This window comes from Scyliorhinus canicula, chromosome 4, assembly GCF_902713615.1.
Source record: "Scyliorhinus canicula chromosome 4, sScyCan1.1, whole genome shotgun sequence".
Lineage (NCBI taxonomy): Eukaryota > Metazoa > Chordata > Chondrichthyes > Carcharhiniformes > Scyliorhinidae > Scyliorhinus > Scyliorhinus canicula.
The window spans coordinates 156,556,446-156,582,905 of NC_052149.1; the positions used below are offsets into that span (position 1 = coordinate 156,556,446).

Below are 26,460 nucleotides of genomic sequence, written 5' to 3' on the forward strand. Positions count from 1 at the left end.
CAAACTCCACACAGACCGTGACCCAGGGCTGGGATCGAACCGGGTCCCCGGCGCTGTGCGGCCGTAGTGCTAACCACTGCGCCACTGTGTTGCCCTTCAATCTCAGTTTAAAGATAACAATTGATCCAGCATCAATTTCCATTTGTGAAAACGGGTTCCAAACTCTTACCACGCTTTATGTGCAGAAATGTTTCCTAATTTAGCTCCGCTAGGTCTGGTTCTAATTTGTAATCTATGCTCCCTCAATGCTCCAACTGGTGGAAACAGTTTCTCCCCATCTACCTAGGGGCGGCACGGTAGCGCAGTGCTTAGCACTGTTGCTTCACAGCGCCAGGGTCCCAGGTTCGATTCCCGACTTGGGTCAATGTCTGTGCGGAGTCTGCGCGTTCTCCCCGTGTCTGCATGGGTTTCCTCCGGGTGCTCCGGTTTCCTCCCACAAGTCCCGAAAGATGTGCTTATTAGGTGAATTGGACATTCTGAATTCTCCCTCAGTGTACCCAAACAGGTGCCGAGTGTGGCAACTAGGGGATTTTCACAGTAACTTCATTGCAGTGTTAATGTAAGCCTACTTGTGACACTAATAAAGATTATTATTATATCTGTTCTCTTTAATGTCTTGAAAACCTCAATCACCTTCTAAATTCCAGGGAATAATAATAATCTTTATTAGTGTCGCAAGTAGGCTTACATTAACGCTGCAGTGAAGTTACTGTGAAAATCTCCGAGTCAGCACACTCCGGCGCCTGTTCGGGTACATTGAGGCAGAATTGAGAATGTCCAATTCACCTAACAAACACAGCTTTCGGGACTCGTTGGAGAAAGCCGGAGCACCTGGACGCAACCCACGCAGACACGGGGAGAATGTGTAGACTTTGCACAGTCAGTGACCCAAGCCGGGAATCAAACCGGGTCCCTGGCGCTGTGAAGCAACAGTGCTACCCATTGTGCTACCATGCCGCCCAACAAACCTAATTTGTTTAATATCTCCCCATAGCTTAACCCTTGGAATCTGGGTGTCATTCTCGCAAATCTATATTGCACCTTCTCCAAGGACAATACATCCTTCCAAACGTATGTTATATCTCCTAAGGACTGTCGTATTCCAGGTATAATCTAATCAGGGTTCTGTCTGTATGGTGCACATGGTATGACATAGGTAGATATGTAATGTAATTTAGCTGCACTTTGGGGTCAGTTCTGGACCTTGTTAGCACTGGGGAATGTTTGAAGGGCATGGCAAGTCAGAAATTAGGCTGTTGAAGTTGACAGAACTGCAATGAGGCTATGGGAGTTTGGTAGCATGGAGTCCACCTGGCAGCACTACAGAGGTGGAGCCTACAATTTAGCACAACTCTAAGACAAGGCTGTGGCTTTCCACAACTGGGGGTCAAATTTGAAGTTGGGCTTGGATTCTTGGGCCGGAATTCTCCAGCCATTGGGATTCTCTGTTCCCACCAGCAGTGCATCTCCGCCCGTGTGTTTCCCGGCAGTGTGGGATGTCTTCAATGGGAAATCCAATTGACAGCGGCGGGAAGAGAAAATGGCACCGCCAGCGAACGACGTGCTGCAGAGAAACACACAGCTTGTGTTTATCAACAGTGGGAGGAGGGAAAAAGGTTTCACTTAGAAAGCAATGGGTGGAGGTGATGGCGTAATATGCTTGATTTGTGACTTTTGAAGAGTTGACACTGTATATTAGAACCTGTATTTTCGCCCCCAGGTTGGGAGCACAAAGTCAGCCTTGGCGATCGGGTCTTTGTCAACTGTATAAAAAAACAATAAAATAAAATACAGCCCTTACCTTGCACCTCACACATTCCCCAACCCATGCTATCTCATGTCTCCCACTCATCCTCATGGCCCCTCATACGCTCTATACCAATTGGTCAGTGTTGAGAGGACATTCCCAGGGACAGTACCTGGGGGCAAGGCTGCAGGTGGGTGGTGGGGACGGACGGACCGTTGTGGGGCTCCATTCTAACCTTTATGTACCAGGGCGGCCTTTTATAAATGGCGCCATGATCTTTTAAAGTTCTAAGTTGCGGGGCCACCAGCATGATGTTATGGGACCCGCCCCTTCAAGTTTTTAAAACCAAATTCCGAGCCTTATGGCAGAGAAAGCTAACCGTTGGGGCCAGCGGCTTCAACACCGTTTTTCCCACCCGCTGCTACACTCTGCATACAAAATGGAAAATTCTGCCCAATTTATCTAAACAATGAATGTGACAAGTTTGCTTTAATAGTGTCTATTATAAAAAGAGACTTGTTATAACAGAAAAAAGTGATACCAAACTATTTTAGAAAAAAGTGATATCTAAACAGTAGATTTTTCTTTAGACTGGATGTACTAGATGTTTAATAAGATTAGGATAGATTCAGAAGTGAGAGAGAGAATTTGAAGCAATTGACCATGAGTCATGTCATATTTAAAATTTCAAGACAAGGCAGAGATGCCCACTCTCCCCATTACTGTTTGCACTGGCCATAGAGCCCTTAGCAATGGCCCTTAGAGTATCGAATGCCTGGCGGGGGATGATGAGGGGGGGGTGGAGCACAGGGGGCGCGATTCTCCGCTCCCCATGCCGGGTGGGAGAATCGCGGGAGGGGCGGGTGAATCATGACGCCCTGGCACCCCCCGCGATTCTCTCACCCCCCGCTCGGAGAATCGCCGCTCGCCATTTTTCACGGTGACCGGCGATTCTCTGGCCCGGATGGGCCGAGCGGCCTGACGTTCCCGACCTGTTCACGCCGGCGGCAACCACACCTGGTCGCTGCCGGCGTGAACATAGCGCGAAAGGTAAGTTTGGGGCCTGTGGGGGGCGGAGAGGGGATTCAGCACCATGGCTGTGCTCGGGAGGGGACTGGCCCGCGATCGGTGCCCACCAATCGTCAGGCCGGCTACTCCGAGAGACGCACTCTTTCCCCTCCGCCGCCCCGCAAGATCAAGCCACCACATCTTGTGGAGCAGCGGAGGGGAAGATGGCAACCGCGCATGCGCGGGTTGGAGCCGGCCAAGCTGCGCATGCGCGGCTGACGTCACTTAGGCGCCGCCGTCGCTTCATTATTGGCGCGCCGCTTTGACGCAAGCGTCAAGGCCCAGCGGCCGAGTTTTTCACAATGCTGCTCCTAGCCCCCTGGGAGAGGGGGGGGGGGGGGGGGAAACAGGGAGCGAGGAGCGGCCTCCGACGCTGTCGTGAAACTCAGCCGAGTTCACGACGGCCTTCCCGATGCCACGTGGGAGCGGAGAATCGCGCCCAGGGTCTCTCTCCATGCGGACGTTTTGCTGCTCTATGTCACAGACCCGGTCGGGGGGATGGCCGAAATCTTGGAGATACTAGGAGAATTTGGGCGATTTTCAGGCTACAAGTTAAATATGGGAAAGAGCGAGATGTTCGTGATCTTGATCCGGGGGCAGGAAAGGAGACTGAAGGAGCTACCGTTTAAAGTGGCTGAGAGGTGTTTTAGACATCTGGGGATTCAAGGGCTAAGGATTGAGGACAGCTTCATAAGTAAAATCTGGGCAAAACGGTCAATCAAACGAAAAGGGACTTCCGCAGATGGGACATGCTCCCGCTGGCGGGAAACGTCCAGAAAGTGAAGATGACGGTCCTTCTGAGATTGCTCTTCTTTTTTCAATGTCTTCCGTTTTTTGTCCAAAAGGCTTTTTTCAGGAAAATGAACGCGGTGATATCGGGTTTTGTGTGGGTGGGTAAAACCCCGAGGGTGAAGAAGGCACTCCTGGAACTGGGTCGCGGAGAGGGAGGCTTGGCCACCCGAGCTTTATTAACTATTACTGGGCGGCCAACATATCGATGGCCAGGAAGTGGGTAGTGGGGGAGGGGTCAGTTTGGGAGCGAGTGGAAGCGGCATCCTGCAAGGGTGCGAGCTGGGAGGCTTTACTTTTTAAAAGAAATTTAGAGTACCCAATTAATTTTTTCCGATTAAGGGGCAATTTAGCGTGGCCAATCCACCTACCCTGCACATCTTTGGGTTGTGGGGGCGAAACCCATGCAACACGGGGAGATTTAATTCATCTTCGGCCTGTGCTAGACTTAGCTTGATTCAGTTCAAGGTGGTCCACAGGGCCCAAATGATGGTAGCCTGGATAAGCACGTTCTTTGAGGAGGTGGAGGACAGATATGGGCGGTGTGGGGGTATCCCGGCGAACCATGTACATATGTTTTGGGCATGTCCGAAATTGAGGGGATTCTGGCAGGGATTTGCGGATGTTATGTCAGACGTCCTTGAAGGGAGGGTAACTGCGAATCCGGAACTGGCAATATTTGGGGTATCGGAAGATCCGGGGGCCAAGGTGGGGGGTGGGGGGGGGAAGGGCGGCCGATGTCCGAGCCTTCTCCTTCCTGGTGGCCCGGAGATGGATTTTGCTGGGATGGAGAACTCGGAGCCCCCGAAGTCAGGAGTGTGGGTCAGCGATATGGCAGGGTTTCTCAGTCTGGAAAAAAAATCAAGTTCGCCTTGAGAGGATCAACTCAGGGATTCGCCCGGAGATGGCAGCCGTTCATCGATTTCTTCAAGGAAAATTGAACGTCAGCAGTAAGAGGGGGAGGGGAAAAGGGGGTGGGAGGAAAACATGAGGCATGGCAATGTTAGATAAGGACAGGCAACTTAGTATACGGGTAATTAGGGAATAGGGCAGGGGTATAGAGGACGTTGTTTTCTGTTTTTTGTTCTTTTAGGTGTTTTGCGTGTGTCGGCCCGCGTGGTTGTTTAAGAAATGTTAATGTGTTAAACTGTGAAAATTACAAATGTTTCAATTTTCTAAAAAATAAATATTTAAAATTTTAATTTTCTGTCTCTCTAGTATTGTTTGGCAGTGAAACTGCAGAACCCCAGGATCACATCCTCCTAAATCTTGGTGATGGACTCAAGTTAACATGTGACACCAATCGATCTGTGAACATCAACTGGTACAAAGAAGACAAGCAAATCCTCTCCGATGACAGGGTTCATGTCGGCCAGAAGGTTCTGGAAATTGTAGAGATGGCGTACGATGATTCTGGCCTATACCTTTGTGTGGTACGTGGAACAGGCGAGATTCTAAAGAATTTCACAGTGACTGTTGCAGGTACAACTTTTAATTCTATTCAGTAAAGTCTTTGATATCTACACCCAGATGTTAATAACTATCTTTTCTTACAGAAAGCATGTTTGTGCCACACAGCATATAGTACCATATTCTGTGCATGACTTTAAATATTGCTTAATCACTACTTCTTATTTAGCTAAGTTGTTTTCTAATGTTTTACAGTCTTGATGATGTTCTGCACTTTAGTTCAAGTTCATAAATTAAAAAAATAGATGCAGCACGATGCTAAGGGTTCGAGACTTTCCTAGCATCGAGCATGAGGTAGTGCAATTGAATTATTGTTAACGGCTGTTCATGGATTTGAACCATTGATGGGTATATGTCTCCATCTCTGAGTGGACAACAATTCAGTATAAATACTGGGGAATATAATTTTCTTTTGAAGTGTTTTTATTGATATTTTCCAGTTTTTACAGAGTAACGGCTCAAGTGTGTCTGATATTTAGAAATAAAGTCAGTTCTGATTTACACAGCTTTTTACATGTGATTTCCCCCATCTTCTCCCTCCCCCCCCTTTTTTTGTTGGTGGCTTGGGGAATATAATTTAAATCTCCTTTATGTATTTGAAATGCTGACCCTCCAATCTGGAATAAAATGGGCTTCTGTTGGGCAGCACGGTGGCGCAGTGGTTAGCACTGCTGCCTCACGGTGCCGAGGTCCCAGTTATATCCCGGCTCTGGGTCACTGTCCGTATAGAGTTTGCACATTCTCCCCATGTTTGCGTGGGTTTCGCCCCCACAACCCAAAGATATGCAGGCGAGGTGGATTGACCACGCTAAATTGCCCCTTAATTGGAAAAAATGAATTGGGTAATCTAAATTTATATAAAAACAAATGGGCTTCTTTTAATTTCTATGCCAGGCCCAGGCAGACTAATTTAACCAAACGTCCTGATGGAATTCAGGTGTGCAAGAACAACAAGTTCATCATGTACACTGTTTGTACATGTTTATTCGGGAGGGCTCAAAGTGCCGCCTTTAGCTATTTTATAGAATGAAATTTAGGATTCAGGATTGAATATCCTATTTGTACAGAATTGCCTCTTGCGTTAAAAAATAAAGTAACCACAATTTATTATGGGCAGGATTTGACACCTACAATGTTAAAACTTAGCAAATAAGGTACAAACAATCGGCATGAGGCTATACATTTTGGAATGGGATGCCTCATAAGGAACTGTTTAATTTGTATTTTTATGGGAAGATGCAACAGATGTGCCAATTTTAATAATATATACAAAGATCGTGTTTGATCACATAAATACATGTGCAATACATTGAGTGTACATAGTATAACATTGTACTATTATGGTATAATTATATAGTCAATACAACTGAATGCAAACTGTTAGAAGCTAAGGAAAATTATTCCACAAGTATGTCTGATTTCATTTTATAGTGAAATGCAGGTGAATTCTGGAAAATTAGGCACAATTCAGATTGTAAAATTCAAATTCAGCTCACAAGTCTTCACAAAAATTCCAGCTGATATCAGTCCTGATACAGGATTGATGCAGGACACAAAGCATACCCAGTACAGAAAGCAACCCCTTCTGTGAAGTGCATGTAGGCACAATTAATGTGAGGACAGGGTGGAACATTGAGCTGTGATATGCATCCCATTTGAACAGCATCCAGACCCTCTCATCCTACACATGCATGAAGAATGGTTACTTGGAAACGCTATTTACTGTGTGTCTGCCACCCATTTCCTTAGTAGCAGTCCACTACCGTAAGAGGGAATTGAGATTCCCACCAGTAATGGGTCCCTTTTGGAGTAAGAGAGTTAACCTATCGCATATCAATAAATATAACCAACTGAGCTCCTTTGTCGCAGTTACCACAATGTATTCCGTAAAATCTAGACTGGAGTGAGTAACGTATGAAATCCCAGGTTGGGTTCCATGAGGCCTAACGTCCCCGACATTAATCATTTCAGATTCATTGTCCTCTGGTGATGATGACGAAGATGGTGGATCTGAAGATTCAGCTCCAGAATCCAATGATGGTCATTCTTATCCTCAGAAAGGTCAGTGATTTAGATGTGCTCCTTTTAATAACACACACACATACACACATACACACACATACGTCATGAGATCAAAGGGTCTGGAGTTGAGCATCAGTGAACAGGTTTTTCTATTGGTAAATTTGTTATTGCTTAACATTATTGATGACTTCTTCCATCATTTCACTGATGATTGGGAGAGGAAGGGCTCGAATTAGCTTGGTTAGATTCACTAGCTAAGACCCAAATGGGCTATCATCCACATCATCAAGTAGAGAGTAATGCTAAGCTGCAGTGTAACAACCTAGTTTTGGTTTGCATATTGATTAATAGCTGAATGTGGGACGAAGAATTATGAGTTTATTGTGACAGTGAGACAATGTGATTTTCAACCACACATCTTACAGCCCCTCTGTAACTTGGGAGAAGCAATTGAGTGATCCTCGAACCAACCAGTAGGCTCTCAAGTTAAACTGCTCTGAGTATTCTTTGGTGGCAATTTGTTTTTGCTATAATTGTTCAGTCGCTGAGGATCAGTCTACTGTAAAATGTGTAGCCTAATTGCCACAGGAATTCCCAGTCCAGTTAATTGGGTCAATTACTGTACAGCTGATTAAGTAGGAATGTTTAGGAATGCGCAATTGCTTTGGAGAGTGTTTCAAATGGTTAGTGTTTGATGTTATTGTTGAGTTTCTCTTAAACAGAGTTCATAAAATCAGGTTAAAAGAATTGACTCAGTGTAGTAATACAGGAGACACAAAGAGGAAGGTTTGAACAGATTTATTCTGAACTCAAAATTAAAGCCACACTCGGGTACAATACAAGTGTCCCAGCTTGGAACTAACGGAACTGCCAGTCTAGGTCTAGGATGGCATTTAAAAGGCTCGTTAATGAGTCCCAGCTGGGCAGGCCTCCACCCGTTACCATGAGAACTCGTACACCACAAGCCTCACGGGGAAATCGTTAAGTGATTTCCCGTGGTCCTCGTGAGGGTTATCACCCCTCTCCCCAGGTCCAGGTCCTCCCCCTCACTCCAATGGTGGGTGGCATGGTGCCGTTCGGATGTGTTTCATCCCATTGGTCTTCGCTAATGCTTGGAATTCTACGCTGCTGAAGAGGGTCCCGTTGTCGTACGGTATCCCACGTGTGATCTCCAGTCAGTTTTGTTTAGAGGTCTTCGATACGTAGCAGATGGTACTGTTATGGCAGGAGGCTCTGTTGACAGTTAATTTATAGTCTCCACAAAGGCAGACTGACTTGTTGGGCTTTAGTACTGGGAGTACTGGCGCTGCTCAATCTGTAAAAAGTACTAGGTGTATGATGCCAAAGCTCTCCAGTCACCCAAAGTTCGATCTCTACCTTGCTGAGCAAGGCATCAGGGGCTAGTCGCGCTCTGAAGTACTTAGATAGGGCCTCCTGGTCTTGCTCCTTTGATTTTGTAGAGGGCTTCCAGAAATACCTTGGGATATTTCCCAATGATTTTGCATGGGCCGCTGGTTTGCATTTAGAAAATCTGCTACCAAGTCCAATCGGATATTTGCAGCCAGTCTCTAGCCTGGAGACTGGGTCCTGGTCCATGTACGACTATTGGGGGAGTTGGACCATCTGCTGCCCATGGGTGACTGGGGTCATGGCGGTTCCTACAATTTGTAGAGGCTCCCCCATGTACCTGGCCAGCCTGGCCCTGGTATCTCGCAGGCCCAGGGCACGATGCCCGCACGGATGTGCTGCAGGTCTGTTCCCCTGTATTGGAGACAGTGGATCCTGTGTCCACTTCTATTTCCAGGGGGTGAGCATTGACCATGAGTTTAATGTTGATTGGGGATCTTTTGGGGCTGATAATACAGTTCAGCTGCATCAGTTTGTTCTGTTCGGGCTGGTGGATTTGAAAGACCTGGTCCTGAGGTGGTTTTGGCTTCCAGTCTGGATGATACGCGTACTGACGATTCTGGCAGACATGCCATGGGTGTATCCTTCGGCTGCAGGTACTTGTAACTGTTCCCCGAAGTCTGCTGGGGAAGCTTCCCCAACATTCTGGGGTTTCGCGGATGTCGACCCGTATCCTTGTATGCCATGGCTGAGTGGTGAACAGTGGTGAGGTGCTTTCTATGGGGGGCCCAGGTTTTCGATACGGGTGGGTCATCCGACGTTGAGCATGCTGCAGTCGATTCAACCTTGAAGTTTCTTGGCCTCTTTCTCAGCATTTTTCTGGGATAGCACCAGTTCTATGGCTCACTTGAGGTCCGGGGCGGGTTCTGCAAATAGATTTCTCTGTGTCGTGATGTTGTTTATCTCACAGACCAGTCGGTTCCTTAACATCTCCAGCCGGGATGACCCATATGCACAGTGTTCTGCCAGTTTCCTAAGCCTGGTCAGGAATTCCATTATGGATATTTTTTTTTTTTTTTTTTTTTTTTTTTTTATAAATTTAGATTACCCAATTATTTTTTCCAATTAAGGGGCAATTTAGGGTGGCCAATGCACCTACTCTGCACATTTTTTGGGTTGTGGGGGCGAAACCCACGCAGACACGGGGAGAATGTGCAAACTCCACACGGACAGTGACCCAGAGCCGGGATCGAACCTGGGACCTCAGCGCCGTGAGGCGGTTGTGCTAACCACTAGGCCACCGTGCTGCCCCAAAAGTTTCGAATTTGTTATTGCGATGGCCGGGAATCGAACCCGGGTCAACTGCTTGGAAGGCAGCTATGCTCACCACTATACCACCATCGCTCACTCATTATGGATATTAAACCTGTAGAGCTGGAGAATTACCATTGGCCTTGGACTGCAGTGGTTTGCCACTAATTCTACCAGTTCATTAAAGGTTTTTGAGTCCAGGGTTGCCGAGTAAGTCAAACTCTTAATGATGCTAGTGTTGGAGCTCTGCAAGAGGTCTAAATGATCACCTTTAGTCGATCGCCACCCTCTATGCCATTCGCACAAAATAAATAGCACATTCTTTCAGTGTACTGCGGCCAATCCTCCATGCCCGTCCTCCATATGGCTTGAGTTTCCCAAATAGTAGCATTTCCGGGTTCTCTTTGTACGTTTACTTGCCACAGGTAGTTTTGTTTCTTTTTTTCAAGCAGAGCTGTCCAGAATCCCGTTCTTGCTCCTTATCGCCAGTGTAGTAACCCAGGAGGCACGAAGAGGAAGATTTAAACAGATTTATTCTGAACTCGAAAGTAAAGCCTCACCCATGGCAAAAACGCAAGTGTCCCAGCCAGGACTAATGGAACTCCTTGTCCAGGTCTGGGAGGCCATTTAAAGGGCTCGGTAATGAATCCCATTTGATGTCATATGATGATAAAAAGTCCCATTATGTTTTTTTTTTTAAATTTAGATTAGCCAATTATTCTTTCCAATTAAGGGACAATTTAGCGTGGCAAATCCACCTACTCTGCACATTTTTGGGTTGTGGGGGCGAAACCCACGCAGACACGGGGAGAATGTGCAAACTCCACACGGACAGTGACCCAGAGCCGGGATCGAACCTGGGACCTCAGCGCCGTGAGGCGGTTGTGCTAACCACTAGGCCACCGTGCTGCCCTCCCATTATGTTTTTTGAAGGATAGCAGCAAAGTTCACCTGGGTCTTGGTGAGCAGGGGACTTCTCCTGGTGTACTGGCCAACGTTTATTCCAATTAGGAAGTAAATTGGTCATTTACTTCCTAACCATTTTTGTGAGCTTGCTGTATGAAAATTGACTTCCATGTTTGCCCACACAACAAATCGCTTAATTTCCAAAGTGATTCATTGAGAAGAGTTAAGGGATGTCCCGAGGATGGGAAAGGTGCAATATAAGTTTAAATGCTTTTATTTTTTGCATGAAAGTTTTTCTGTAGTGGGCTTTCAATCAAAACATGTGCTACAAATATATACTGTAACAAAATCATTCTTTCTACTCTTAATGAAGGGTATTCAACCATTTCAATCTGCCTTGAGCATCAGAATGAATTGATTAAATAAACATTAAGTATTTCTCAAATCCTATAGGTTAAATTGACTGATCTGCGCTACCTGCATGGAGCCTTGTTCAAAGTGAGTGCAGGTCAGCGATATAGGTTTAATACTTCGTGCCAATTCTCCAATCTACATTCTCTTCTAGTAGAGCTCCCACCAGGAGTGCAGGATCAGTTTTCCCTCTTGTCCATAATTGTCCAGAGACACTGATCCAGCTCTAAAGTTTCTTACCAAACAGTGGTTGTGTTCCACATAATTACAATTTAAATTTGATCTGTATTTCTCATTACCAGAATACACACAAGTCTATTATTGTCTAATGCACTCCTTCCTGGTTTCCCTTTCTCACACCCAGGAACACCTTACTGGACACATTTCGAGCGTATGGAGAAACACCTTCATGTGGTCCCAGCTGCAAATACAGTGAAATTTCGCTGCCCTGCTGCCGGAAATCCCAATCCCACCATACGCTGGTTGAAGAATGGCAGGGAGTTCAGGGGAGAGCAGCGGATCGGAGGCATTAAGGTAAATCTCACATTCACCCATTTGCAACATAATGCTGGGGTTAAGGGTTCATTCAGATTCAGAATGATCACAGTTTAAAGTCTGAAGTTAAGTACTGCTGGTGATAAATATTCTTTCTAGATCACCAGGGACCTAGACAGACTACCAGGAATTTGACATACATACATCATAATGCATTCAAGTGTAGAGGGTCACGAAACCACAACCTTAGGCCACACTACTGAGAGTGCATACATAGAATATACAGTGCAGAAGGAGGCCATTCGGCTCATCAAGTCTGCACCGACCCACTTAAGCCCTCACTTCCACCCTATCCCCATTACCAATAACCCATCCTCACCTTTTTGGTCACTAAGGGCAATTTATCATGGCCAATCCACCTAACCTGCACGTCTTTGGACTATGGGAGGAAACCCGAGCACCCGGAGGAAATCCACGCAGACACGGGGAGAACGTGCAAACTCTGCACAGACAGTGACCCAGCTCAGTACTTCAAGCCAATATCTCTTCAGCACAGTGGGCAAAACAGCTGGCTTGTAATGCAGAACAATGCTAGCAGCGTGGGTTCAATACCCGTACCAGCCTCCCTGAACAGGAGGCGGAATGTGGCGACTAGCAGCTTTTCACAGTAACTTCATTGAAGCCTACTTGTGACAATAAGCGATTATTAACTGAGCCAACAGGAAGGTGTATTTATAACAGAATATATTGATTCTAGAACACTTTTAAGCAACTTTACCAATTCTGTCAGCCCTGATTTTGAATCTTTGCCCATAAACGCATCTCAGACATGTTCTTAACTTCCTAGAAAAAATCTAAAGCTGCCAAACTCTCACTCTTTTTTCTGGCTCCTCCTCTGTTGGCAGTCTCCTACATATAAGGAAAGCATCATATATCGCTCCTTTTTGATAATTTATTATTCATATAAACCATTTTCTTTAATGCGATATTCACACTATCGCTGGCAATGTCCCAGGTGGGTCATTGAGATGGTAAAACTTTTATACTGGAGCTTAGCTATGTACTAACTCTGCAATGCCAATTTCAGTGTCGTTGTAATGTAGGAACTCTCAACGGGCTTGAAATACAATATTAATTACGTAGGGTTGTGTTACATGAAAGCAATGCATTTAAGAAAACAAGAAGGGTCAGAATAATATTGCTTTAGAAGCCTTCATATCGCTTTCCTTTATGGATCAGTTGGGGGAGGGTTATGCACCTGATCTCTGGTGGACTCGTGAATTTTGCCAACAAATTTTGAATCACAATGGTTTAGTGGGGTATGGTACCTGGTTAAATGGTTTATGGAGAAAGAATAGATATATCAAAAGGATGAAAGAATGTATGGCTGGCATAATTGTTATGTATATATGTCAAATTCCTGGTGGTCTGTCTAGGTCCCTCATGATCTTCAAAGAATATTTATCAACCTCTGTATTTAAATTCTGCCTTTGAATTGTAATCTGTTGGAATCTGAATGACATTTGGGAGTAATACTGAAGAAGCGGTGCCTTACTCAAATGAACATTAAAACAAAGTCTGTCTTCCTGTTCCAATAAAGTATTTGGAGAAGAGCAGGGTACTCTTCCAGTCAAAATCATTAAAAACAAGATACTGGTCACTTAACTAATTCATGTCTGTTTGAAAAATCTTATTGGGCACAAATTGGCTGCTGTGTTTGCTTACTTTACAGAAACTATCTTCTTGGTTGTAAGACACCCTGAATGCCCTGAGGAAACAATATAACACTAAGTTTCTTTCTTGGCGAGAATAAGGCCAGACATGAATGCTGTAAAACAGAATGAAATATTCAGCTTCCATCGCCCAAATCTTAATCCAGTGCAGGAATCAGATGGGTTTGGGGGAGTGGGGGAGATGGGGTTGAGGACAAATCCCTAACAGCCTTTCAGCATGAGAGCTGTCAGACCTTTTAAAAAAAAAGTTTAAGTGAGGTATTTTTGGCATTACAAACAACAACAGTATAAAACAATGTACAAAGAACAATAAACATAGTGCAATCACTGACTCCCATCCCGCCAAGACCCGCCTAATTGACCCCCTATTCTACGCTACCCTAACCCCCCCCCCCCCCCCCACCCTTCCTGCTGACAATTAATTCTCCACGAAGAAGTCCATGAATGGTCACCACTTCCGGGCGAACCCTAACAGTGACCCTCTCAAGGCGAACTTAATCATCTCTAGGCTGAGAAAGCTCGCCATGTCAGTTAGCCAGGTCTCCAACTTCGGGGGCTTTGAGTCCCTCCAAGCTAGCAGTATCCATCTCCGAGCTACCAGGGAAGCAAAGGCCAGAACATCTGCCTATTTCTCCTCCTGGACTCTCGGGTCCTCCGAAACCCCAAAAATTGCCACCTCTGGACTCATTGCCACCCTTGTTTTCAATACTCTGGACATGACATCCGCAAACCCCTGCCAATATCCCCTGGGCGGAATTCTCCCTCCCGGGAAAAATCGGGAGGGCCGTCGTGAACTCGGCCGAGTTTCACGACGGCCTCGGAGGCTGCTCCTCGCCCCCTATTCTCCCCTCCAGGTGGGGCTAGGAGCGGTGCTCCGTAGCTCTCGGCCGCCAGGCGGCGCGCCGAGAGTGACGTCAGCCGCGCATGAGCAGGTTGGCCGGCTCCAACCCGCGCATGCGCGGCTGACGTCACGATGGCTGACAGCTCGAACCCGCGCATGCGCGGTTGCCATCTTTCCCCTCAGCCGCCCCGCAAGATGTGGCGGGTTGATCTTGCGGGGCGGCGGAGGGGAAATAGTACGTCCGATTGAGAAGCCGACCCGACAATCGGCGGGCACTGATCGCGGGCCTGTCCCCTCCCGAGCACAGTCGTGGTGCTCATTCCCCACCAGGCCCCCTACAAGCCCCAAAACGGGCATCTCATGGCGATTTCACAATGGCAGCGACCAGGTGTGGTTGCCGCCGCGGTGAACCGGTCGCGAACGGCAGGCCGCTCGGCCCATCCGGATTGGAGAATCGCCGGTCGCCGTGAAAAACGGCAACCGCCGATTCTTCCGAGCAGGGGGTGGGAGAATCGCGGGAGGCGCCAGGGGGTCGTGAAATTAGTCGGGGGGCCCTCCCGCGATTCTCCCACCTGGCGTGGGGAGCGGAGAATCGCATCGCCTATGTTTTGGACTCGCCCAGAAATCATGAACATGGTTTGCTGGTCCTCCCGCACATTTTGCACACCTGTCCTCTACCCCAAAGAATCTACTCATCCGGGCCACTGTCATGTGGGCCCTGTGGACATCCTTGAATTGGATCTGGCTGAGCCTGGGAGACCTGTCAGATCTTAACTGTCTGCCTGAATCGGTTAACTTTTGATTTTCCAGAAATTACTAATGGTCATGTTGCCTTAGCAAATACTATTGAAGCTAAAGGGACATTGTCTTCAGGAAAATCTGTTTGGCAAACCTTGATAACATCACCTGAAAACATATGATCGCATCACTTACACATGATGTCACTGTGACCAACATGATTATACATTATCCTAAAAGTCACTGCAAAATCAAATCTGAAAGGTTAAATGTTAAGCAAATTTTCCTTGGCAGAAAGCCAACAAATACGGACTAATCAGACATGGAATTTGCATGTACACAATAATCCTTTCTGATCAATTGAATTTAATCCAGACTCACTGATAAAGTAAACATGTAGACAAGCAATGCCGTCCAGAAAGTTTTAGATTCCTTGTCTGTACTCAATTCACTTTTTTAGAGCATTTCACAAGATTGTTTGCCTTTTCACGGGTTTTCAAATTTTTAATTTCATTTATCCTCTCAGCTACGCCATCAGCGTTGGAGCTTGGTGATGGAGAGCGTTGTACCATCTGACCGTGGCAACTATACCTGTGTGGTGGAGAACAAGTTTGGCAGCATTAATCACAGTTACCAACTGGAGGTGTTGGGTAAGGCTGGAATGATTCAGGGAGAAGCAGCTGATATGGGAATTGGGAGAGATAATAAAACACATACCTTATGAACCTTGCTTCTTACTCCTGTTAGTACTGATAATTATTTTGAAACATTCTACAATGAGAAGTTACTCAGAATACTTGTGTTGCATTGCTCTAATATAAATGCTCTATACTTCCATTAAAATAGATAACAGAGGAATTCCAATTCGACAGACTAAACATTTCTCCACTATTATCAGCAACAGTAATTTCTATGCTTTGATCTTCTGGAGATTGCTGCACATATAATGGTTTGGATTTTCAGCTTCAATGCTCTTTACAAACATCAGGAGTAAATGCTCGGATCTTTTGCACTCCAAGTTCATGGTATTTCAGAATATTAAAATTGTGGCTGAAAGTCCAAGCCAGTCTGTATAACAAACCCATATTAGGGTGCATTTGTTTCACTCATTATGTTTAAACTAAGCATCGTGCCACCAAAATGGAATGAACGCAATTGCATGAAAAAAATCTTCAATTTAGAGTCAGGTAATTATAGGCAAAAAGGCGGCAATTGTTACGATTCTGATAATGGCAGATTTTTGCTTGTGGAATATTGGCTCAATTGTATCTAAATGCCAAATACTGATAAGAATCGAACAGAAGTAAAAGTCTACAACTGATTGGGAAATTTCCATGAAAGCCAGGTGTTTTTGTTGGACTTGGCTGTGGTTGACTTTGGATCTGAGCCGATATGATGTTTCTGGTTGACCTAAGATGTTATTAGTGGTGCAATTAGAGTCAGTGTAGGGTTTGACCATGATCTCTATGCATAACAAAACTTCAAAGGAACATGAAAGGTCACTACGATGTTAACTGGAATAATGAAACCCATTATGAGCTGTTCTGATCCTCCATGTTACATTGCTTGTTTATCTGTCCACCATATCTATCTACCATGGGGAATTAATATTGACAAGTTCTGCCTGGAAATTATTTGAAGAATGGAAGGAGCCAGACAGGTTCTGTTATGATTCGCAACACAAATAAACAGTGGGCAAGAAACTAAGAATGCAGCAATAGTATCATTTTCGTCCTGTTAAGAGTAGTCTGAGGATGACTGAGGACAATCAGCTAAACAAATGCAGAGACAAAAATAAACAAGGGCTTAAGTATTAGTAGTTCCTGAACTGTATTTGTGTGTGTATGTATGTATATATTTATACATGTAATATGTATACAGTAACTTCTGTCCACAGAAAGGTCTCCTCATCGACCTATCCTGCAAGTTGGGCTGCCAGCTAACAAATCTGTGGTAGTGGGAAGCAATGTAGAATTCCATTGCAGAGTTTTCAGTGATGCCCAGCCTCACATCCAGTGGCTCAAACATGTGGAGGTGAACGGCAGTAAATATGGACCAGATGAGGTTCCTTACGTCCAGGTTTTAAAGGTATGTATGTGGGCCAACAAACGGATCATTTTATGGACTCTAACCAATTTAAAGCTGTTTCTAACCAATCAATTGAGGTACACTTAGTGGACAAGCTGGTTCTCAAATGATCTTTACAGTAGCGTGCCATTGCTGTTATTTTGGCACAAACAGTGCTATTATAGACTTGAATAACTAAGTTATTTCCTGTTTCATCTCCCTGTAATCCAATACTATGCACCTGCAGAACAAAGTTTATGTATGTTGCCCTATGTAGAATATTATTCCTAAACTAGTTCATTTATATTTCCTCTCTTCACAGACTGCTGATATTAATAGCACTGAAATCGAAGTCCTCTACTTACATAATGTCACATTTGAGGATGCTGGAAAGTACACCTGCTTGGCAGGCAATTCTATTGGGATCTCTTACCATTCAGCATGGCTGACAGTTTTACCAGGTACGTACTATTGGATGGGATCAGTATGAATCAGTTGAAACAGGAGGTGAACACTCAGGTGTGTGCTTAAAGGATCGATTTTGACTTGGGGTGGGATGGAGATCAGATGGAAAGCCCAGCAGAGACTTCATCCCGACATCCCAGGTAATTTTAACTCCTACAACTCGATTTAAACATTGGAACATTGGGGGGGGGGGGGGGGGGGGGGGGGTGACCACAGAACAATAGCCAGTGTAGCAGAAAAGGAGACATGAGCCCAAGGACTAAAGCACACAATGTTCGTGCAGTGAGGGAGTTTACAAATGCTGCTAGTACTAGGTGGGAGTGACAAAACTGGGGCTTGGGAGATCAGAGGATTTCTTACTTGGTCCAGACTAGAGCAAGTAATCTGCAGTAAAGGCAAAATACCTTTTTTGGCCTCTCCATTATTTGTTGTCAGATCCAGCTACTAGCTTTGGCTCTGACTAAGCATCTCAATTTTAGTTAAAATGGGGTTGTGATGCTAATTACATCATCAGGCCATGTTTTCAAAAGTAAAGTAGACACCGCTTGCCGAGGGTAGGCAGTCTTCCCATGCTGATTCTGAGGTGAGGAGGCATGGCACAATAACCCCAGCTACCTAATCCTTCCACCTGCGCCATTCCTGCTGGGTGAAAATTGACTGTTGTTTGATGATAATGCAGTTTTATGTACAAGAAAAGTGCTGACCGTCAATCTGTTTATTACTGTTGATGTCGTGTGAATAGTGACAGACTCTGATTTCGGTACCTACGACACACAGTTTTTGCATTGCTATTTGACATATCTTCAATCCTGGCCTCAATAAGCTCTACAGTTAAAAATGTAAATTGTAAAGAATATTCATGAAAGTTGTTCTTTGTCTTGTTCTGTAGAAGAAGAACCCCTGAAAACAGCTGACGCCTCTGGGGCCAAATACACTGATATCTTGATTTACGCTGCTACCTCTTTGGCCATTATCTTGTCTGTGGTCATTGTTATATTATGCAGGATGCAGGCAAGGTCTACCAAGAGGGCCTTTGACCCACTCCCTGTGCAGAAACTCTCCAAGTTCCCCTTCAAAAGACAGGTAATTAATCGCCAATCAATAATTTATGGTAAAATAAATTAAGAAAAAATGCTACTGTCGTTCATTAATGGGAGATAGTGAAGAGTATTGTCTGGGTTTTTGAATAATAGAATTATTGATTGAGTGGACACGCAACAGCTCTCCCATGCCTTGCCCAAATATTTATTCTTCATATGTGAGTGTGGCAGGCTGATCTTTCATTATGGTGGGAGGCATCATGTCAAAGCCTAATCCTGGTCTCACCCAACAATATTAATATCAACTAGGGCCACTAAATATCAATTGGGAGTAGCAATTCTGGCTGAATCTTTCCTCGATTCGAGAGATGCTGAGACCAGTTGTTGCCAGCCATCAATGAGCACTGTGACTAAGGCTGGCTAACTCACCACAATCTCCATTTTTTTCTGCAGGGGCACATTGCCATATTTTATAGGATGTTAAAAGCTCCAAAAAGAGGAAATTGATACAGTAACATCATCAATAGTGATTTATTACCTTGAATGGCATTAAAACCAATAAAGTCATACAGCACATAAAGACGTTTTTGGCCCATAAGCTCTGTGAATATTAGCAGAGAGCAATCAACCTTCGGCAACACAATCAAAGTGCAAGAAAACTGCACCCCTGCGTTCACAATACTATCAATCTGCATCAACATTCACGGGGACAGCACGGTGGCACAGTGGTTAACATTGCTGCCTCACAGCGCCAGGGATCCGAGTTCAATTCTGGTGACCGTCTGGGTGGAGTTTGCATGTTCTCCCTGTATCTGTGTGGGTACCTCAGGGTGCTTAAATTTCCACTCACAGTCCAAAGATATGTAGGTTAGGTGGATTGGCCATGCTAAATTTCCCCTTAGTGTCCACAGAATTGGAGGTTAGGTGGGGTTACGGGCAGAAGGTGGGGTATAGGCCTAGGTAGGGTGCTCTTTCAGAGAGTCAGTCCAAACCACATGGGCCGAAAGGCCTCCTTCTGCACTGTAGGAATTATATGGTTCTGCAGCCATCCTACACCAATATCACAGTATTATCAATCTGCACCAACACTCATATTACTGCTAACCTACATCAATATCACAGAATTATCAATCTGCACCAACACTCATATTACTGCTAACCTACATCAATATCACAGAATTATCAATCTGCACCAACACTCATATTACTGCTAACCTACACCAATATCACAGAATTATCAATCTGCACCAACAATCTGCACCAACACTCATATTACTGCTAACCTACATCAATATCACAGTATTATCAAGCTGCACCAACAATCTGCACCAACACTCATATTACTGCTAACCTACACCAATATTACAGTATTATCAAGCTGCACCAACACTCATATTACAGCTAACCTACACCAATATCACAGTATTATCAATCTGCACCAACACTCATATTACTGCTAACCTACATCAATATCACAGTATTATCAAGCTGCACCAACAATCTGCACCAACACTCATATTACAGCTAACCTACACCAATATTACAGTATTATCAAGCTGCACCAACACTCATATTACAGCTAACCTACACCAATATTACAGTATTATCAAGCTGCACCAACACTCATATTACAGCTAACCTACACCAATATCACAGTATTATCAATCTGCACCAACACTCATATTACAGCTAACCTACACCAATATCACAGTATTATCAAGCTGCACCAACACTCATATTACAGCTAACCTACACCAATATCACAGTATTATCAATCTGCACCAACACTCATATTACTGCTAACCTACACCAATATTACAGTATTATCAAGCTGCACCAACACTCATATTACAGCTAACCTACACCAATATCACAGTATTATCAATCTGCACCAACACTCATATTGCAGCCAACCTACACCAATATCACAGTATTATCAATCTGCACCAACACTCATATTACAGCCATCCTACATCAATATGACAGTATTATCAATCTGCACCAACACTCATATTACAGCTAACCTACACCAATATCACAGTATTATCAATCTGCACCAACACTCATATTACTGCTAACCTACACCAATATTACAGTATTATCAAGCTTGTTGCACGTTTTACTATGGGCGTAAAACGCATTTATTGGAGTGTATTAACACGCCTCCGAGTTCGACGTGTGCTTAACACTGCTAGGCTCTGTTCTATGTAATTATTTAGCTCTGGAGTCGCCAGCTGCCGTATAGGCAACGTCACAAGTATTCCAAGGTCAAGTTCAAAGTAATAAAGACGATACACCGATTAGTCAAGTTCAAACGATCAATATTTATTATACAGTTAATAATAAATACTCATGCACACACTAAGAGACTAAGCTACAACTAAACATAAGCAAACAGAATACTTATCTAACAGGAACAGGCAAGGTCAGAGAACGAGGCCTTCGTCCTGGTTTTGTCTGCAGCCTTCAGCAAGCGTTCTGGCACTTGGGAGTCTAGCGGGCTTGGATCGCGTAGCGAGCGTTGAACTTACGGTTTCGGCGGCTGGTGCTCAACGGCTGGAGTCAGGATACCAGGTGTCAGTCGGGGCCGGAGCACAGGTTTAACAGACAGGACAACACGAGGTCCCTATCTTTTATAGGGGTTCCGTTGTCCTTCCCTCTTCTCGGGCGGGCTCTACCTATTGGATCAATTTCTTATCGATACTGGATTAATTCCCCAATGCGAGGGGGTCTCCGTGATGGAGGGGGCGTTTCTTATGTCCTTTTGTTCGGAGGTTTCTGGTGCCTCGATGTCTGGGTCTTGATTGGAATGTGTCCATTCAGAACCAAATGTATCTATTGTGTGGGTGTTCAAGTCTGATGGCCTCATTAGCATGCAAAGCGTTTTGCCATTTGCACCTAGCTAAGGTCTTTTCACCTGAGCCCAAACTGGTTTCTGCTGCTGCAGAATGCAAACTGCTCTTTGCAGACTGCTGTTCTGGCTGAACTGTCTGTTTCCCAGCAGCCTTCCATTTTAGTTTGGCTCAGTGTCCATTTTGCGTGGCCAGCATGGCTACATTCCCTCCTTGTGATCCTCACAATCATACTATTGTGAAGGATCACCTATGTGCTTTGCCTCCTTGTGTTCTGACCTCTTGCCAGTTCCTGTTCTACTCTGTTCTAAACTATGGGAAGAAGAGAAAAAAAATTTAACTAACATCTCTACTTGGCCCTATGTCAAAGGGACATGCATTACTACAATTGGGAACCTCTACCTATCACTATTAACCTTAACCTTAACTTAAACATTTAATCACTCTAAAATCTTAACCATTCACACCACAACATCACACTTCCCAACTCGGCAGTCGAGTATGGAACAATATAATACATGGCTGAATTTTATTTACAGAGTGTTGTAATCAGTGAGGGGTTGAGGGGTTTGGTGGAATCCGAAGATGGGGGATTGCACTCTATAGATGGGTGAGGTGCTGGAACGAGAGGCTCTCCTCTTCCATTTCCTCAACCTGAGGGTCTGCACTAGGATGATGAGGATCGCGATCACCAACAGTGATTCGATTATGTAGGACATGGAGTACCACGTCATGAATTTAGTACACCAGGTCTGAACCTCGCTGATCAGAGCTGAGCAGTGGGGGTTTGCTGTACTAACATTTACGGTGGGGGTTGTGGGGGAAACGTGTCTTGTTTCCACACATATACATATGACATTAAATAGTAATAAGTGGGCTTCCATCATTTTGCTGTTCTTCTTCTTTCTCTTCCTTCTTCCTCTGGTATTGACAATCCTGGCTTCGACCTCTGTCTCGTCCTTTGAAACCTTTGGGATCAAGCACAGTATCTGTCAATACACAGTTTAAGACCTTTACTTGTTAGTGCATCTGTCTTTCAAAACCCAATTGACCCTTTAAAATGACTGGCTAAGTCACACCCTGTGACTCCCCTCATTTTTTTTTTCAAAAAGCGAATTTAAAGACCAGCATACACCTAACAATCCTTCCTTCTGCGAGCCGTCTCGCAGGCTTTGCTGATTTACCATCCGAATGTTCCCGGATGTAAATAGCATGTGGGATGGTTGCCGAAGGGCTACCTAACCTAAAATGAAAACAAACTTGGAAATAAACATCCGAATGAGTTGCGTATGGGCCGCTACGGGTACGAGTTGGATGGAATCCCCGGGTAGGGCGTGCTGTGCCATACCCGAGCTTGGCTGACCAAGGGTTGGTTCTCAGACAGGGCGGGTCCTCAGTGCCGTTTGTCCACTGCCTGAGTAACCTGGAAAGAAACGGGTACGAATGTGTTTACCATGACTTGCAGCCTCTATTTCGCCGAATAGAGGGGCACCTGAAAAACCAAGGGAGCCAAGATGCTCCAACTGAGGACATCACTGAAGTTCTCAGAGATATCTGCAGATAAACTATTTGGCGTGTGGCCTTACAACTTTGGAAAAGATCTCCAATCAAACCGAAGTTCTCAAAGGTATCTGCGGACAAGCTAACGTGTATGTGAGGTGGTCACAATCTTTTCAGCTGAAAAGAAGATGTCCATCCTCCAACTGAAACATTTACATTCCTGAAAACAAACAAACATAAAACGAAGACAAACATACGTGCAGGTTCCATCAGAAAGGACATCGTTTCCCTCAAACGATTCCTATTTTACATCATCTGGACACCTCACTTTGATTCTGCCTCTGTGAACAGGGTCACAAAGGGGTTGCCGTGTCGGGAGTCAGACACCGTGTCGTCCTGCTCTCCCGGATCCCACACCCTTGTGTGGATCAGGCATGCTATTTTGGAGTTGTGTGACCGGGGGTCACTTTCATCATTGCGGACAAGTCTGTAGGAATTGTCCCTGTGCCATTGGGTGGCGTCGAGTGTGTTGTCGGGGTAGTCGGGGTCGGGTGGTGGTTCGGGGTTTTTGAGGTAAGTGACTTCCATGGGGTCACTGGAGTCGGGGTCGTAGTTGGTGCAGTGTGGGCTGTATGGCTGTGTGGTGTCGCTGTCTTCAGAGTCAGTGTCAGTCCTGCTGTCTCTGCTGTGGCAGCTTGTGGGCGTGTCGGGGCGTGGTCTGTAGTGGTCTGTGGGCGGAGTCGTGGGCGTGTCCGTGGATGAACTGGTCTGTGAGGGGGATGGTGGAAAAGTGTCTCTGGTGGGCGGGGTGAAGTGTTCTGCTGCATCCAGCAGGACATGGTGAGCATGGTTGGCCTGTGTTCCATAAGCCTTTAACTGGTTTATATGGAACCACGCGGTCTTCCCATTAGGATATTTGATCCTGTAAACGGAGGGGCTAATTTTGTCCGAAATTGAGTAGGGACCGGAATATTTTGGAGCCAAAAAACTGCTGGGGTTATAAACAGATAACATTACCTGTTGCCCAACCTGGAATTCTGTGGTGTGTACGGTCTTATTGAAACAGGCAGTCCGTTGCTGTCGGCGTTTCCCTAGCTGGACTGCGGCTGCGAGCTGTGCAGACCTCACAGTCTCAACTAGATCTTTAACTGCCTTTTCATGTGTGAGGGCCGTCACTTCGGGGCTTGTCATGTCCAGTCCTAAAAGGAATTCTGTACCTTTCATAGGGCGTCCGGCCATGAGTGTGTGTGGTGTGTATCCTGTCGATGTGGAGACAGTGTTCCTTATGAACATAAGTGCAAAGGGGAGCACTGAATCCCATGTGGAATTGTTCTGTTGAACCATTTTCCTAAGGGTAGTTTTTAGGGTCCGATTCATGCGCTCCACAATCCCGCTGGACTGTGGATGATACGCAATGTGGAAGTTCTGTTTGATTCCGAATATTGTCAGGACGTTCCTCATGACCCGTCCTGTAAAGTGAGATCCCTGGTCCGAATCGATACTTCGGGGTAAACCCCATCTCGTGAAGATGTGGTGGGTCAGGATCTTTGCAGCTGTCTTTGCTGTATTTGTTCGTGAGGGAAATGCCTCTACCCACTTGGTAAAGGTATCTATCACCACCAGAACGTATTTATAGCCATTCCTACAAGGGGGCAATGGACCTATAAAGTCGATCTGGAGGTTTGTCCAAGGGCCGTTAACTGGGCGAGTATGCCGAAGTTGTGCTTTCTTAGAATACCTCTCCGGGTTATTCTGAGCACAAATCAGGCAATTCTCTATGTAGTGCGTTACATCATTCCTGAGATTAGGCCACCAACAGAGTTGCCTGAGGTGCCTCGTTGTTGCATCAATTCCCTGATGCCCGTGTCCGTCATGGAACAAGGCAATCATCTGATTCCTGTCCTGCTGTGGGACCACATAAAGTCGGTCCTTAATGATCACACCCTCATGTGTGGTCAGTGCGTGTTTAAAGTGCTCGTAAGCAGGCACAAAGTTTCCCTTGAAAACCTCCCTGAGGTCTCCGTCCTGTTTTTGTGCTGCCACGAGATCTTTAATATCAGTCTGTGAGACTTGGACTGCGCTCACAGGGGCGCTAGCTGGTGCGCTAGCTGGGGGGGTCCATAAGTGTCCTCTCCTGGAACCTGCCTTAGCCAACGCGTCGGCTTTTACATTCCCAGGGGGTGATGACCTATGGTGGCTTCTTACTTTTATAATGCCGAAGGTCCTGTCCTTCGCTTTCTCTAGGATATGCTGGAGTAAGGGGGCTGATGGAAGGGGTTTTCCGTCTGCGGAGACAAAACCTCGTGTCCTCCACAGGGGCAGAAAATCTGTTAGGCTATTGCAGACATATAAGCTGTCTGAATATATGTCTGCTGGGCTGGGGAAAGAATCGGGGTGGTCCACTATGTACGCTATGGCTGCTAGCTCTGCTGCCTGTGCGCCTAAGTGACCTGGTAACTTAAGAGCGATTTCTTCGAGAGCGCGCCCCTGCGCGTCCTCTACATAGATGCCGCATCCTGTGATACGCTCACCATTTAAAACTGTGGAGGAACCGTCTACATAAATCCTCAAGGGTCCACACGTGTCTGTGGGCTGGGGGCTTTGTTTCGGGTTCCCTATCTTCCTGGGGGGTGTTTTTGCTAAAAAGGGTCCTGTGTTATGCAGGGGAGCTACAATTTCACAGTCATGGGGCTGTCCGGGGTATTGGAGGTTGTCTGCTAAGTATGTGTGGGTGCGTGTCCGTTTTACAGTAATGTCCCGTCCTTGTAAAAGTAGGGTCCACCTAGCTGCCCTAATCTGGCTAACTGAACCGTCCTTCAGTCGACCGTCTAGTAGTAGCTGTGTGGGTGTATGTTCGGTTAGAATGGTGATGGGGTTTAGTCCGGTGATGTATGAGAAATACTGCACTGCCCAGAAGACAGCAAGAAGGTGCCTCTCACAGGCCGAAAATCCTTGTTCTACTGGGTCTAACAGTCGGGAGGCATAAGCCACTGGTCTTAGCTGCTCGTGCCGTTCTTGAAGCAACACGGCCGAGAGGGTCAGATCTGTGCTAGCTACCTCGATTGCGTACGGTGAAAGTTGGTCGGGGACTAGCAGCGCGGGTGCTGCACTAAGGGCTCGTTTCAACTCTTCCACAGCGCCTGTATGCTGCGGAAGCCATTCCCAGGGGGCTCCTTTCTTAAGGAGGTCTGAAAGTGGGGCGGCTTTTGTCGCGAATCCGTCTATGTGGTTCCGACAATAGCCAACCAGTCCTAAAAACGACCGGAGGGCTGAAACATTCTGGGGAAGGGGCAATTTGACGATCGAATCAATTCTTTTGAATTCGATCTCGCGTTTGCCGTGCGTGATGACTGATCCCAAATACATCACTTTACTTTCCAATATTTGGGCCTTTTTCGGGTTAACTTTACAGCCAATTTCAGTTAAGAGTTCCAGGAGTTCGGCCAGAAGCGAAATGTGCTCTGCCTTTGTGTCTGTCTGCAGTAGTAGGTCGTCTACATACTGTACCAGACATTCGGGTCGGGAAAATTTTTCTAATCCACTTGCCAGCTGTCGGTGGAAAATGGAGGGTGAATTGTGGAATCCTTGTGGGAGGCATGTCCACGTGTACTGCTGAGTTTTGAAAGTGAATGCGAATTTGTATTGGCACGCTTTTGCC

At 45.7% G+C, this 26,460-nt stretch overlaps 1 protein-coding gene and 1 non-coding gene across 2 annotated transcripts in view; one reads left to right on the forward strand and one right to left on the reverse strand.

Annotated features, from left to right (window-relative positions):
• The window catches only part of LOC119965108 (fibroblast growth factor receptor 4-like), an 87,502-nt gene that overhangs the window by 36,946 nt on the left and 24,096 nt on the right, over positions 1 to 26,460 (forward strand). The window contains exons 3-9 of the mRNA XM_038795416.1: positions 4,823 to 5,086; positions 7,046 to 7,135; positions 11,436 to 11,605; positions 15,405 to 15,528; positions 16,776 to 16,966; positions 17,268 to 17,406; positions 18,300 to 18,493. Coding sequence (XP_038651344.1) covers positions 4,823 to 5,086; positions 7,046 to 7,135; positions 11,436 to 11,605; positions 15,405 to 15,528; positions 16,776 to 16,966; positions 17,268 to 17,406; positions 18,300 to 18,493 — 1,172 coding nt within the window. The remainder of the gene's footprint in view (positions 1 to 4,822; positions 5,087 to 7,045; positions 7,136 to 11,435; positions 11,606 to 15,404; positions 15,529 to 16,775; positions 16,967 to 17,267; positions 17,407 to 18,299; positions 18,494 to 26,460) is intronic.
• On the reverse strand, positions 9,776 to 9,847 carry trnag-ucc. The gene has a single exon. It is a non-coding gene; the product is annotated as a tRNA-Gly (tRNA).